This window comes from Bos mutus, chromosome 19 (genome assembly GCF_027580195.1).
Source record: "Bos mutus isolate GX-2022 chromosome 19, NWIPB_WYAK_1.1, whole genome shotgun sequence".
Taxonomy (NCBI): Eukaryota; Metazoa; Chordata; class Mammalia; order Artiodactyla; family Bovidae; genus Bos; species Bos mutus.
The window spans coordinates 23,254,823-23,268,121 of record NC_091635.1 but is presented as its reverse complement, the minus strand read 5'-3'; the positions used below and the strand labels follow the sequence as shown (position 1 = coordinate 23,268,121).

At 52.5% G+C, this 13,299-nt stretch overlaps 1 protein-coding gene across 1 annotated transcript; it reads left to right on the top strand.

Annotated features, from left to right (window-relative positions):
• Positions 1 to 4,053: 4,053 nt before the first annotated feature.
• SGCA (sarcoglycan alpha) lies at positions 4,054 to 12,916 on the top strand. The gene is made up of 10 exons (XM_005890327.3): positions 4,054 to 4,112; positions 4,951 to 5,073; positions 5,178 to 5,332; positions 5,509 to 5,581; positions 5,911 to 6,109; positions 6,541 to 6,703; positions 7,650 to 7,858; positions 8,059 to 8,085; positions 12,285 to 12,477; positions 12,744 to 12,916. Exons 1-9 carry the CDS (start codon positions 4,076 to 4,078, stop codon positions 12,463 to 12,465), a joined length of 1,167 nt encoding a protein of 388 aa, XP_005890389.1. The 5' UTR covers positions 4,054 to 4,075; the 3' UTR covers positions 12,466 to 12,477; positions 12,744 to 12,916.
• The last annotated feature ends 383 nt before the right edge of the window (positions 12,917 to 13,299 follow it).

Here is a 13,299-nt window from a genome sequence, read left to right as displayed (position 1 = left end):
TAGGTCAAGTGGAATCAAAATGTCATAATTTTTTTAGCTAGGCAAAAATTAATAAGTTATCTAAAATACATGTATTATACATATATATATATATATATAAGCTTTTCTACAACACTTGTGATGGCCCCCACTCTGTCTCTGGAGTGTGCTTCTCTCTGTATCTGCATAAATCCACTTCTTACCTGTCACTTTGTCTCTCACTGAATTCTTTCTGCGATGACTCATCAAGAACCCCAGCTTCATTAGGTCCTGAAACCAAGTTCCACGGGTTTTGGCTGGGTTTGAGTCCCAGCCACGTGGGTTCAAGTCCCAAGCAGGGTTTTGGCTGGGTTCTGCCTGCAAGGCAGGAACTACGGGAGACACAGTTTCGATCCCTGGGTCAGGATGATTCCCCTGGAGAAGGGCATGGCAACCCACTCCAGTATTTCTGCCTGGAGAGTCCCATGGACAGAGGAGCCTATCCTGGGCTACAGGACAGAGGGTCTCAAAGAGGCGGATGCAACTGAAGCGACTTAGGACTTGGAAGTACATACATACACACGTTTTCATCCACCCAGCCAGTCTATGCCTTTTAGTTGGTGTGTTTAATCTATTTACATTTAATCTATTTACATAATAGGATATGTATGATCCTATTACCATTTTCTTAATTGTTTTGGGGTTATTTTCTGTAGGTCTTTTCCTACTCTTGTTTCCTGCCTAGAGAAGTTACTTTAGCATTTGTTGTAAAGCTGATTTTGTGGTACTGAATTCTCTTAACTTTTGCTCTTCTGGAAAGCTTTTGATTTCTCCATCAAATCTGAAGGAGAGTCTTGCTAGTTAGAGTATTCTTGCTTGGTTTCTTCCCTTTCGTCACTTTAAACATGTCATGCCATTCCCTTCTTGTAGAGTTTGTAGGCTTGTAGAGTTTCTGTAGAGAAATCAGCTGATAGACTGATGGGAGTTCCCTTGTATGTTATTTGTCATTTTCCCTTTGTTGCTTTTCATATTTTATCTGTCTTTAATTTTTGTCAGTTTGATTACTATGTGTCTTGATGTGTTCCTCCTTGGGTTTATCCTTCCTGAGACTCTCTGTGCTTCCTGGATTTGGTTAACTATTTCCTTTCCCCTGCTTGGGAAGTTTTCAGCTATTATCTCTTCAAATATTTTCTCAGGTCCTTTCTTTCTCTCTTCTCTTTCTATGATCCCTATAATGTGAATGCGTTTAATGTTGTCCCAGAGGTCTCTTAGGCTGTCATCATTTCTTTTCATTCTTTTTTCTATATTCTGTCCTTTGGCAGTGATTTCCACCATTCTGCCCTCCAGGTTATTTATTTGTTCTTCTGCTTCAGTTATTCTGCTATTGATTCCTTCCAGTGTATTATTCATCTCTGCTTGTTTGTTCTTTCATCCTTCTAGGTCTTTGGTAAACATTTCTGGCATCTTCTCAATCTTTGCTTCCATTTTTTCCCGAGATCCTCGATCATCTTTATCTTTATTTAGTCTGGATTGTTTTTCTGGAAGGTTGCCTATCTCCACTTCATTCAGTTGTTTTTCTGGAATTTATCTTGTCCCTTCATCTAGGACATAACTTTCTTCTTTTTAATTGAGATTAACTTTCTATAACATGGTTTGTTTTAGCTGCGGTGAGACTGTGCTTCTTCTTGTTTCTTCTGTCTGCCCTCTCATGGATGAGGCTGAGGCTTGTATAAGCTTCCTGATGGGAGGGACTAGCAGTGGGAAAAACTGCTCTGGTGGGCAGGGCCTTGCCCAGTAAAGCTTTAATCCAATTATCTGCTGATGGGTAGGGTTGCAATCCCTCCCTGGTAGTTGCTTGGCCTGAGGTGACCTAGCTCTCCGGTCTGTGGGCTCTATGGTAGGGTTAATGGCAAACCCAGGAGGGTTTACGCCAAGAGGGACCGTCCAGTGCCCCCGTCCCTGTGGCGAGCCCCTGCCAGCCCACGCCTCCACAGGAGGCCCTCCAACACCAGCAGCTAGTTTTCCTTCAGTCTCTTGTGGGGTCGCTGCTCCTCTCCTCTGGGTCTTGGTGCGTGCAAAATTTTGTTTGTGCCTCCAAGACTGGAGACTCTGTTTCCCTCAGTCCTCTGGAAGGCCTATAATCGAATCCCACTGGCCCTCAAGGCCAGATTCCCTGGGGATTCCCAGTCCCTTTGTCGGATCCCCAGGCTGGGAAGCCTGACGTGGGGTTCAGAACCTTCACAGTATTGCAGGAACTTCTTTGGTATTATTGTTCTCCAATCTGTGGGTCACCCACCTGGCGGGTATGGGATTTGATTTGATCGTGATCGTGCCCTTCCTACCGTCTTGCCGTGGCTTCTTCTTTGTCTTTGCATGTGAGTTATCTTCTTTTGGGTCCCAGCGTCCTCCTGTCAATGGTTGTTCAACAGCTAATTGCAATTTTGGTGCTCTTGCAGGAGGAGATGAGCGCACATCCTTCTACTCTGCCATCTTGAAGTGGATGCATGGCTATGTTTTTAAAAAGTCATAATCTTTCAAAAATTCCTCTTGAAAAATTGACAGAGGAAATTAATTGGGAAGTATATACATGAAATGAGATCGGCCATGGGTTGACCATGGTTGAAGCTTGGTGATAGATATAAGGAGGTTCATTATATTATTCTGGATACTTTAGTTTTATTTAAAATTTTCCAAAATAGTTTTAAAGATCTTGTGATCATCCTCACTACCCCTAGGCCTCAAAGGACAGAGGTGCTGAATATTATAGCAGCAGATTGCAATCTGGACAGCCCTGAGGTGGGGAAGTCCTCTGTGGGCCAGTGGAGACTTTCAGGGCACTTTCAGCTGGCTCCTGGCCCAGTCCCTGGTTCCCCTGGTTTTGGAAAAGAGAGAAGGATCAATAAGAAAGGCTGGCCTCAGTTAGCCTGGTGGCACTGGGTTCGGGCAATGCCACCTTAAGAAAACTGAGGGCTGGGACAACTTAAGACAATTGGGTGGCTCTAAAAATAGTAGGAGAAGCTGCAGCCAGGAAGGGAGGGAATCACATGTTGCCACTGAGGGGCTGAGGCCCGGGCAACTGGCCAGGTTCTGGCACCTCTGCCTGCTCCCCCAGAGCTCTCTGACTTTCTTCTGCTTCTTTTCTTTCTCTTGCCCTTCATCTCTGAGAAGGCAGAGAGGTGCCAGAGTGACTCTGAAACGTACCCTGCCCGGTCTGACAGCCTGAGTGGACGCTCATTTTGGAATCTGTGGCTATCCTGGGACAGGGGAACGGTCATGTGGGAGAGATGGACGAGACCAGGACTGGGTTAAGCTGCCCATGGGTCACCCCAGTCTGCAGGCCCACACCCTCCCCCTCAGGCTAACCCAGGGAAGATCCCAGATGTCCTTGCCTGGGGCATCTGCTTTCGGGTTCGGTGGCAACCCCCTCTGTCTCAAGGGCCAGAAAGAAACCTCACACATGTCCAGGGATGCAAAGATCATAAGATCCCATTCCACCCACAATGCTGTGTGGTTGGGTTGTGCACAGGGACAAAGGGAGCCCCGCTCAGCCTGGGGCAGGATGGAGGACAGAAAGGCTTCAGAGAGGAGGGGGTGCCTGTGCTGCGTCTTGAAAAGTAAGTGGAAGTTTGCTGGTAGGATGAGGGCAGAAAGGGAACTCAGGCAGAAGGAACAGTTTACACAGAGGGGTATAGACAGAGTGAGGTGGGGCGGAAGCCTGTGGTTGTATGTGTGTGTGTGTGTGTGTGTGTGGTGGGGGGTAGTGAAGACAGGCAAGGATACTAGATAGCATGGCCAGGTACAGGCAGGGCCTGAAGCCCATCAGCTGCTGGGGAGCTCAGGGCAACGGTAGTCATTAGGGTTTTAAGAGGGGAATCAAGGCAGTTAGGTTGGTGATCTAGAAAACACACTCTGGGCTCTGGAAGGGGATGATTGGAGGGATCTTGTCATGTGAAGACCGGGTCCACCCCAGATTTAGCGCCTGCTCCGGGTGGGGATGGGGAGGGCCCTGTTGGCTGAAGCCGGGCCCAGCTGCTCTGGGACACCTGCCCATGCCTTTCCCCGCCTCCTCCCCGCTCCTGTCTCTGTCACTCACAGGCAGGGCCAGGCTGGGGCAGCCATGGCAGCAGCGCTAATCTGGATCTCTCTCCTTGTGGGTAAGTTGGGGTCTTCTTCAGGGGAGAGGCCCAGGTTGAGGTAGTGAGAAGTTCCTCAGGGAAGGGGTTGGTTGTTGGGGTGAGGCAGGGGCCAGAAGGACTTTGGGGTATAAATTCTACAGTCAGTGGGGCTCTAGGAAACTGGGGCTGGGAGTTGAGGTGTCGGGGGGCGGAGCTGGGAACTCTGAGAGGGGGTGTCAGGCTGGGCCTTAACCACACAGGCCCGGAGCGCTGGGGCCCTTAATGAGCTGGCTGGGCTGGCTTCTTTCTGGGTCCAGGCTAAATTTGGCCCTGGGAAGGTGTGAGGGCTGCTGGGGCAGATCCTCTCTCTGGGCCTCCAGGCTCAGGCTTCCCTTTGCTCAGCTCCTAGTGGTCTCTGGTGTGGACCCTGTTCCCCCTGCATTTTAGGGGAGGCCCTAGAGTGGCTACCTGCCTCCTCCAAGGGGTCCTTCCCTCTCCCTCTCTTCTTCCCTTCCTCTCTAGCCTCCCAGATAGTCAGCTTGGAATTCTTTTCTGAGTGCCCTTACACACAAACGCCCCCCACACCCTTCTCAGCCAGACATTAATCCTCGCCCATTGTGACTCTCACTGGGCCTAAAATGAGGAGTGAGGGGCTTCCATGAATCCAAACCAAACTAAGGTCTGGGTCTCATCACTGATAGTGTATGGCACAGTCAGGGCCCCACCCGCCCTTCCTGGGAGCCAGCAAAGCTGTCCCTCTCCTCTCACACATTTCTCTGGTCTCTCAGGGCCACCAAGGAGTGGGTGGAAAGGGGACTTTATTCCCCGGCTGGGACTGAGACTGGGCCGTTGTGTTTGGGGTTGTGTTTCCCCACAGGTCTCCTGGAAGGGTTGGGGGGCACCGAGGCCCAGCAGACCACCCTGCACCCACTTGTGGGCCGTGTCTTTGTACACACCCTGGACCACGAAAGCTTCCTGCAGCGTCCTGAGCACGTCTTCTGTGAGAGGGGCCTGAGGGGCACTGGGGTGGGCTGGGGGGTGCCTGCCCCAGGGCTGGGGAAGGCTGCTGTCGTGTCTCCAATCCCCTCTCCTCCCTTCCGCCAGCTGTCTCAGCCCCCATCCCTATCACCTACCACGCCCACCTCCAGGGACACCCAGACCTGCCTCGGTGGCTCCGCTATACCCAGCGCAGCCCCTACCAGCCTGGCTTCCTCTATGGCACTGCCACCCCAGAAGATCGTGGACACCAGATCATTGAGGTACCAGCAGGGGCCCCAGCTGGCTGTGTTGCATGCAGCAGGGACCCGGAGTTCACTCATTTGCATGAATTTGCGTGCCTCTAATGTGGTGCGCTCCTCAGTCTCCTCTCACCAGGCCCAGCTGCACCACGTTTCTCTCCCAACCCAACCTCTTAGCCCCCTACCCCATCCTCCAGGTCACAGCGTACAATCGGGACAGCTTCAACACTACGCAGCAGATGCTGGTGCTGTTGATTGGGGACCCAGAAGGTACCACAGCCCTGTCCCATCCCTACCCCACCATGCCAGTCTTGGGGGAATCTCCCCTGGAAGGGGTTGTAGAAGCAACTAGTGGGGGCAGGACACCCTGAAAACACCGGAGTTGTGTTCTTGGCTGCTCTGCTGACAGGCGAGTCGTTGAGGCTGTGGGTGTCGGGGAAGGGTGTTTGAGGCCTGTGATATAGGCAGAAGAAGGTATTAGGCAGAAGGAAGGGAGCTGAAGGGTTATGGGGAGGAGCTTAGACGGGGGGAGGCTTGGGAAGGATCCATTCGGGGCTGGGGGCTGGGTACAGTCTGAGGCGCCCACCTGGTCCTCCCAGGCCCCCTGCTGCCATACCAGGCTGAGTTCCTGGTGCGCAGCCATGATGTGGAGGAAGTGCTGCCCTCAACACCTGCCAGCCGTTTCCTCACAGCCTTGGGGGGGCTCTGGGAGCCAGCAGAACTCCAGCTGGTCAACATCACCTCTGCCTTGGACCGTGGGGGCCGAGTCCCCCTTCCTATTGAGGGCCGCAAGGAAGGGTAGGTATGCAGCCCAGGAGGGCTTCCTGGAGGAGGGAGCCACTTGCCTTTTGTCTAGGTGGTGGGCATAGAACATGGGTCTCCCTAACTTCCAAGTAGGGCTTTATCCATTGTCTTTCATGCTCACCATGCCCATCTTTACCTCCCAGCATCATGTCACACTGTCCACTTCCTTCTGGTCATTCCATCTTCCCCTTGCCCTTCCAGGGCCCAAACCCTAGTAACTCTGAACTTTGCACTTCCTGGTGTCCATTAGGACACGAAAGATTTATCCATTAAAAGATATCGCCGGGAGGACAAGGTCCCCAGAAGACTGGGGTGCTCTGTATACTCTCACCACAACCCCAGATCTCAGGGTGGCCATGACCCCCAAATCTCCAGTGCTCAGTGGCACCCTCAGTCATCTAACAGTGGTTTCTATCTGGGCCCAGGGTATACATCAAGGTGGGCTCTGCTTCACCCTTCTCCACCTGCCTGAAGATGGTGGTGTCCCCCGACAGCCACGCTCGCTGTGCCCAGGGCCAGCCTCCACTACTGTCCTGCTATGACACCTTGGCACCTCACTTCCGGGTTGACTGGTGCAATGTGTCTTTGGTGAGGAGGGCTCTGGGAGTGGGGGCGGGACAGGGTCCCCATCACGGTCTCCTCCATCCTCACCTTCCTAGCCCCTCTCTGTTACTCCAGTTATCTCTACTGTCTCCCTCTGTCTCCCTCTCTCTCTCTCTCTCTCTCTCACACACACACACACACACACACACACACACGCACGCACGCACGCACACCACTGATGTTCTACCTTCTCCCACAAGAGGGCAATAGAGTCCATAATCCAGACAATGGGATCTCCAGCTTCTGGAGCCCCAGCTGTGCCCAACTCAACAGCTGCAACAGTCACTCCCAGGAATGGTGCCAAACTTCTTTCTCCACCTAGGGTTTCTGTGTGACGGCTCCGTTTCCTTTACTTTCCTCTAAGGTGTCACTTAGCAAATTATCTTGCAACATGGAATAGATAGCTCACCCCCATGTTATAAACCAAAGATGCTCACTTCTGCTCTTTGGGATATGGAGCTGAGGTGTCTAGGGTCCCTAGAGATCCTGTTCCCAGGGCTAGGAACCCTTCCTGTGGCTTGACCAATAGCGCAGCCGGAAACTGGTAATCAATATTCTTGAGCACTTGCTATGGATAAGGCACTATGCAATCCGTGTGTTTTATCCTTGCAACCACCTGGGAGACAGGTACCACTATTAGCATCCCAATTTTACAGATGGGGAAATCGAGGCACCTAGAGGTAAATCATCACAACGCAGTTTTCTGAAACAGGATTCAAACCTGAGGACTTTAACACTGTATGGCTCTGCCTCTCCTAGAATTTTGTTCCTGGTTTCTAGACCAATGCTTGTCCTACTCGATCACATGAGCTGGGAGAGGCAAAGCAGGAGGAATCCCTGCATTTTCATGGAGTAGAACTCCTGCTCCGTGCCCTGGGGGTCTCTGTGTCTAGCCATCCACTCCTGGATCAACCCTCGGCTTCCTGAGCAGGTGGACAAGTCAGTGCCAGAGCCTGCAGACGAGGCACCTGCTCCAGGTGACGGGATCCTGGAGCACGACCTGTTCTTCTGCCCACCCACCGAGGCCACAGCCCGAGACTTCCTGACCGACGCACTCGTCACCCTCCTGGTGCCCCTTCTGGTGGCCCTGCTGCTGACCCTGCTGCTGGCCTATGTTATGTGCTGCCGGCGGGAGGGACGGTGAGTATGGGGGCAGAGGGCAGGGAGGGCACCAAGGCCGGTGTTCACATTGTAGACTCCTTGTGGCACCTGTGCTGCCTGGGGACCCAGATCCCTCCAAGAGTGGACTCCTCAGCCAGGAAAAGAGCAGGGGCCCCTTGCATGGCCTGTACCAGGAGGTTTGTGGATAATAGCTAATCCCCTCCCTTGTGTTTCCACAGGCTGAAGAGAGACCTGGCCACCTCTGAGTGAGTAGGAGAAGTCTGGGGGCTGGGTGGGAGCCCCCCTGGACTATTAAGCTGGACCCTCCAACCTCCATGGGCAGCAGAAAAATCCCAGATAATGGGGTCACACTTAGTCTGTGCTCTCCAATCCTGGGCTGGCTGGGGGCTGGATCCCACCTATCCTGGCTTGGCTTTCTCATTTTCTGGTCTCTATGGAAGAGTCTAATGTGGGACAGGAGAGGGGATCTAGCCAAGTTTTAGGGATCTGCTGCCACCTTCGGAGAAAGGGTTTGGGAAGCAACTTACAAGGCTTCCAGTGTGTGCACCAGCACACACACACACACACACCCACACGTCACTGTGAGTTCAGACACTTAGGTTCCAGGCTCTGCTCTGCTGCATAAGTACTGTGATGGGCTCAGTTTCTTCACCTACAAGATAATGCGGTTGGACTAGCTAATATCTGGATGCTTTCAATTTCTCCAGCCCTTCCCAAATCTTACCCTCATTTGACCAGGTTTCCCCCACCCCTGGCCTTACCTTTCCTGTGTGCCCCCAGACCTCTTCCTCTCCCACTCCCTTGAACCCCAAAGATTCCAGGAGGCAGGTGTGAAATAAGTTAGGCTCCTTTTATTCTCACTGCACTGAGCCTATGGTGGGCCTGGCACCCCTGCCTGCTTGCCCAACCTTCCTGATTAACTGCGGCGGCATTTGGCCGCCCTGCGAACCCCCTTGATGGGTCGCTTGTGCCCCGGTTTGGAGCCCACGAGCAACTGGCGCTGCACAGGCCGGCGCTGCCCACGCTGGCGCTGGCGCCGCTGCCGCCGTCTCTTGGCCTTGAGCTTAAACTTGGAGGCGTGATTCTTGCCCATGAGGAAGGAGCCTGTGGCCCCCTTGCCTGTCACCTGCTTGAGCATGCCCTTGTCCACCAGCCCCTGGAGCACTCGCTTGAAGCGCCAGGCATTGCGGGTCATGTTGTAGCCCCTGGTGGCAACAGCCTTCTTCAGGGCGGCCAGGGACACGCGGTTGCCTGCCCCCTTGTCTGCCACAAACCCCAGGATCACCTTGGATATGCTGGGCTTCCGGTGGGGATTGGGGCTGGTGCGGCGCCGAGTCTCGCTCTTGCCTGGGAGTCCAGAGGAGCTGGCCTGCCGGCCTGCCCCCAGGGCAGTGTTGGAGGCCAAGGGCCCAGATGGGGGTGGCAGCGAAGTGTCTTTCTGCATCTCTTCCTGGGGTGGGTGAAGGGAACTGGGTGCAAGGACCTCCAGGATGGCGGCTAGAAGTCTCTCCTGGGTTGCTCCTCGGTGCGGGAGGTGCGCCCCAGTTCCTGGTTCCCTCAGAGGCTTCCTGTAGGGCTCTGGCCCAAGCCTTGCCCTGGGTGGCCAGAAAGAGGACCGAGGATGATCACCTACGCTGGCCTTGGCAGACTTGTGCCTGAGGTGCAGGGGGCGGTAAGCTTATCTCTGTAGTGACCTCAGGGGGACATTGTGAGGCCACCAGAATCCGGTGAGGTCACAGTGGACCCACTGTTTCCCCTAGGTGGGGCAGAGGGGAGATACCACAGAGTGTGGGCATCTGGCATGTCAGGTAGCCTGGGAAGAAGGGCTGTGGCTGAGTGAGTCAGGCGGATGGACCCATGTGGCATGTATTGCTCACCAGCTGATTTTAGGGTCCCCAAGACCCCAGTTTTAAACCCACCATTTTGACCCCACCATCTGAATTCATTGGGTTGAAGAACACAAAACTTTTTAGAATCAGTATTATACCTACATTTTTGAATTTTTATGGGGAATAAATTTCCCAGCGTGAACAGAAATGTAATTCCTTGATCTATCTAACTCAATTTAATTCCTTGATCAACTTTTTCTAAGAGTAATAAGGATTTCCTTCTTTTCTGTTTTCATGTTTATTTAGTAGATTTTTTTCCCCTATTGGGAACAGTGATTTTCTATGTAAGTTTTGGATTTTCCTCCTCAATTTTTTTTGGCCTGTGCCAAATTTGACCAATTTTATCTTCTGCCATTGAGAATATTCTCTTCTGACCAGTTACTTTCCACCATGTCCAGCTTTCCTGGGTCAGTTTTCTAGCTCTGCTGAGGTCAGGAAAATATGCTTCCTCCATCAGTTTTGAGTCAATAACCATGTGTGTGTGTGATATTAGTCCTTGCTGGTGTGGATTTTGTGTTGATTTATTTCTACAAAGTCCAATTTTATTCATTTTTCTTTTTGCTTGTTCGAGGAAATTGAAATCATCCAAAATAGTGAATCCGCTGCCTGTTTTTTACCTGCATCAGATTTTATTGGTCAGAACATCCTCCAGCCCAACGACCCTCTCCTGTGAGCTGTGTGCCAGAGGCAGGGGCTCAAGGGGCTGTGTGTGTGTGTGTGTGTGTGTGTGTGTGTATGCCTGCCTGTTCATTTTTCTGCCCAAGTGCTGATGTGGAAAGATTGTGGGGGAGGGCGCTATGGCTCTGACTTCTGCTCCTGCTCTGGAAAACATGTCCCTCGACCATTTTTCCACCTGTGTGTGTTGCCAGAGTAATGAGACCCAGATGTGGGGCTAGGGGTGGGGAGGGGGCCATCGGCTGAGGCCTCCCCCACCCGAGATTATTACCTGCCTGGCTGCCTCCACTTCCACACTCTTCTTGCTCCCTTCCGGTCTCAGCCTCCCTTCGCCTGGGAATGGAAAATTGTGTTTTGGACAACTCTGCTTGCCAAATTCCAGACTCAATAGCTCATTTTGACCCTCCCCTCGCCTTCAGAGGGTGGCTCCACCTCCTTCCGCTGGCCAGAAAGTGCTTGGTTCTATTCTCCCTGGGGAGGAGAGTGGCCCATTCAGCAGGAAGCTAGAAAATCTTTCCTTTAGTCTTTCTCAGACTCCAGCTGGAGTCTGTGTCCACTACTTGGGGATATAGATGGGAAACATTTCCCCCTCCCGGATCTGATCAGTAATCCAGCGGTAAGAAGGATGGCTTCCACCCTGCCTGAGGCCCCCACCCCTTTAAGAAAACCAGTTCTTATTGTCTGTCTGACCCGGCAACCAGGGAGTCTGTGAAAAGCCCACGAGTGTGGGTGGGTTCATGCCAAAGGGCTTGGAAATGTCCTTCTACTGGAGGCCAAGTTCATCAGTGGACCTACTGTAATAATACCGGTGATAAAAATAGCAACAGAAGACTCCCTATAATAATAGCTATCTTTGGCTGCATCCTGACCCATACATGTAAATGTTTTTCTTACATTAATTCATTTAATTCATATAGCAGCTTTATTACAGTTGAGGAAATGGTGGCAGAGACGTCAAATAACTCACACAGGGTAACACAACCAGTAAGTAGGGGAACTCACATTCAGGCCCAAAGCAAGTCCTCATGCGTAACCACTGTGCTACCCTACTCAAAATGAATTAAAGTTGCTCCCGGACAGCAGAAAACAAGCCCGTGAGAATGTCAGATGACAAGGAGGCTCAGCCTTCCTAGAGGAAACTGGATCTAGAGCTCAGGAGGGCCTTGCTAATGGGTGTGGCGGTCAGTTCATTCAGCCCCTCCTAGGGTTTCCAGCCCGGTGAGGGTGGAGCCTGGTTCCGGCCTCAAGGAGACCAGGTCTCAGACACAGACAGGAAGTAAGACTTAGCATCTGAGCTAAGCAATGCTGGGGCAGTGTGGGGCAGGGTGGGAGAGGGTCAAGGTTTGAGGATCCAAAACAAAAGCAGTCAAACTCCACCAGGAAAAGAACTTGGGCAAAAGCTAGGAAAAGGTGGAGGAGGTAGGTTTGCCAGACTAAAATGAGGATGATGGGGAAGGGAGAGAGCATTAGAAACGGAAACTGCTGGAAGGGACCCAGGGGACCATCAGAATATAGAAACCATACAGAGCCCAGCAAACAGTGGCCTCTGAAAATCCATGCCACTGTGGGCATCTAGTCATGTCTTAGTATCTCAGGAACTCTTACCATAGGCTAGGCAATTTTCTGAATGCCCAACCTGTATTTTCTCATTTAAACTCCATAACAATCCTAGGAAGTAGGTTCTTTTATTATCCTCATTTTACGGTTGAGGAAACTGAAGCACAGAGGGGTTAAGCAACGCGCAAAGGATACACAGGTTTGAACCCAGGATGTCTGCACCCAGAGCCTGTGCCTCAGTCACTGGATACTGAGCTTGCACGGAAGAACGTCCGGTTTATCCTCTTCCCCTCATCGTGTGTGTCTCCCTCCTGTGCCCCTAGCATCCAGATGGTCCACCACCGCACCATCCGTGGGAACACAGAGGAGCTGCGACAGATGGCATCTAGCCGAGAGGTGCCCAGGCCACTCTCTACCCTGCCTATGTTCAATGTGCACACAGGCGAGCGGCTGCCCCCGCAAGTGGACAGCGCTCAGGTGCCCCTCATACTCGACCAGCACTGAGGGCCAGCCCAGGTGGGTCCAGCTGGGCAGTGCCAGCCTCTTTCTGGGAATAATGCGGCTTCCATCTCAAGGCTGTCGCAGGGCGTTGGGGGATGGGAAGGGGCACACAAACCTGTCTGCCCCCCAGGGTAGCGGTGGGACGGTGGTTCGCAGTGCCAGCGGTGTGGCCCCAGTGCCAAGCATTCAGAGTCCAAGGTTCAGGGTGGGGAAAGCGGGAGAACTGGGGCCTGGTTCTCACAGACTCCCACTCTCTCTTCTCTTTGCTGCTCCCGTTCCAGCCCTGGCCTTGGCCTCCCTTCTCTCCCCACTCACAGAGCAGCCATGACCATGACCACGTCCTTCTTCCCGACTCCAGTTCTTGGCCCTCTGGACCCCAAGCTTGGAGGATGGCGTGGGGCGAGGGTGTCTGGGATCAGGACCCCCAGAATAAATACCTGCCGCTCTGCTCGTCGATTGCTGTGCTTTTGTCTCCGAAGCCTCCTTCCCAGTCCTCACTGCTTCTGCTTCCCTTTCTGCCTTGTGGATGCCCTCAGAGGTAACCTGGGGCTGCCGCCTGACTTCAGGACTCTTCGCATTTTTACATTTCTCAAATTCTCTGTAAGTAAGAGGGAAGGACCTGCATATGCAGCCTTAATATTGATCCTCACATGAACCCAATAGTGAGGGACAATTGGATCATTATCCCCATTTAACAGACAAGGAGAGAGAGAGAGTGACTTACCCAAGGTCGCAGAGCAGGCAACTGGTGGAGCTTGGATTCAGATCTGTTGTGTTCACCTCTACCCTGCCTTTTGGAGGGCTGCGAGGTTCTGGAAGCAGGAGATCTGGGCTCTC

Coding starts and splice junctions, on each gene's coding strand:
- SGCA (XM_005890327.3), top strand. CDS start 4,076: ATGGCAGCAGCGCTAATCTGGATCTCTCTCCTTGTGG. Junction 5,074..5,177: donor GCGTCCTGAGCACGTCTTCT/GTGAGAGGGGCC, acceptor CCCTTCCGCCAG/CTGTCTCAGCCCCCATCCCT. Junction 5,333..5,508: donor GTGGACACCAGATCATTGAG/GTACCAGCAGGG, acceptor CCCATCCTCCAG/GTCACAGCGTACAATCGGGA.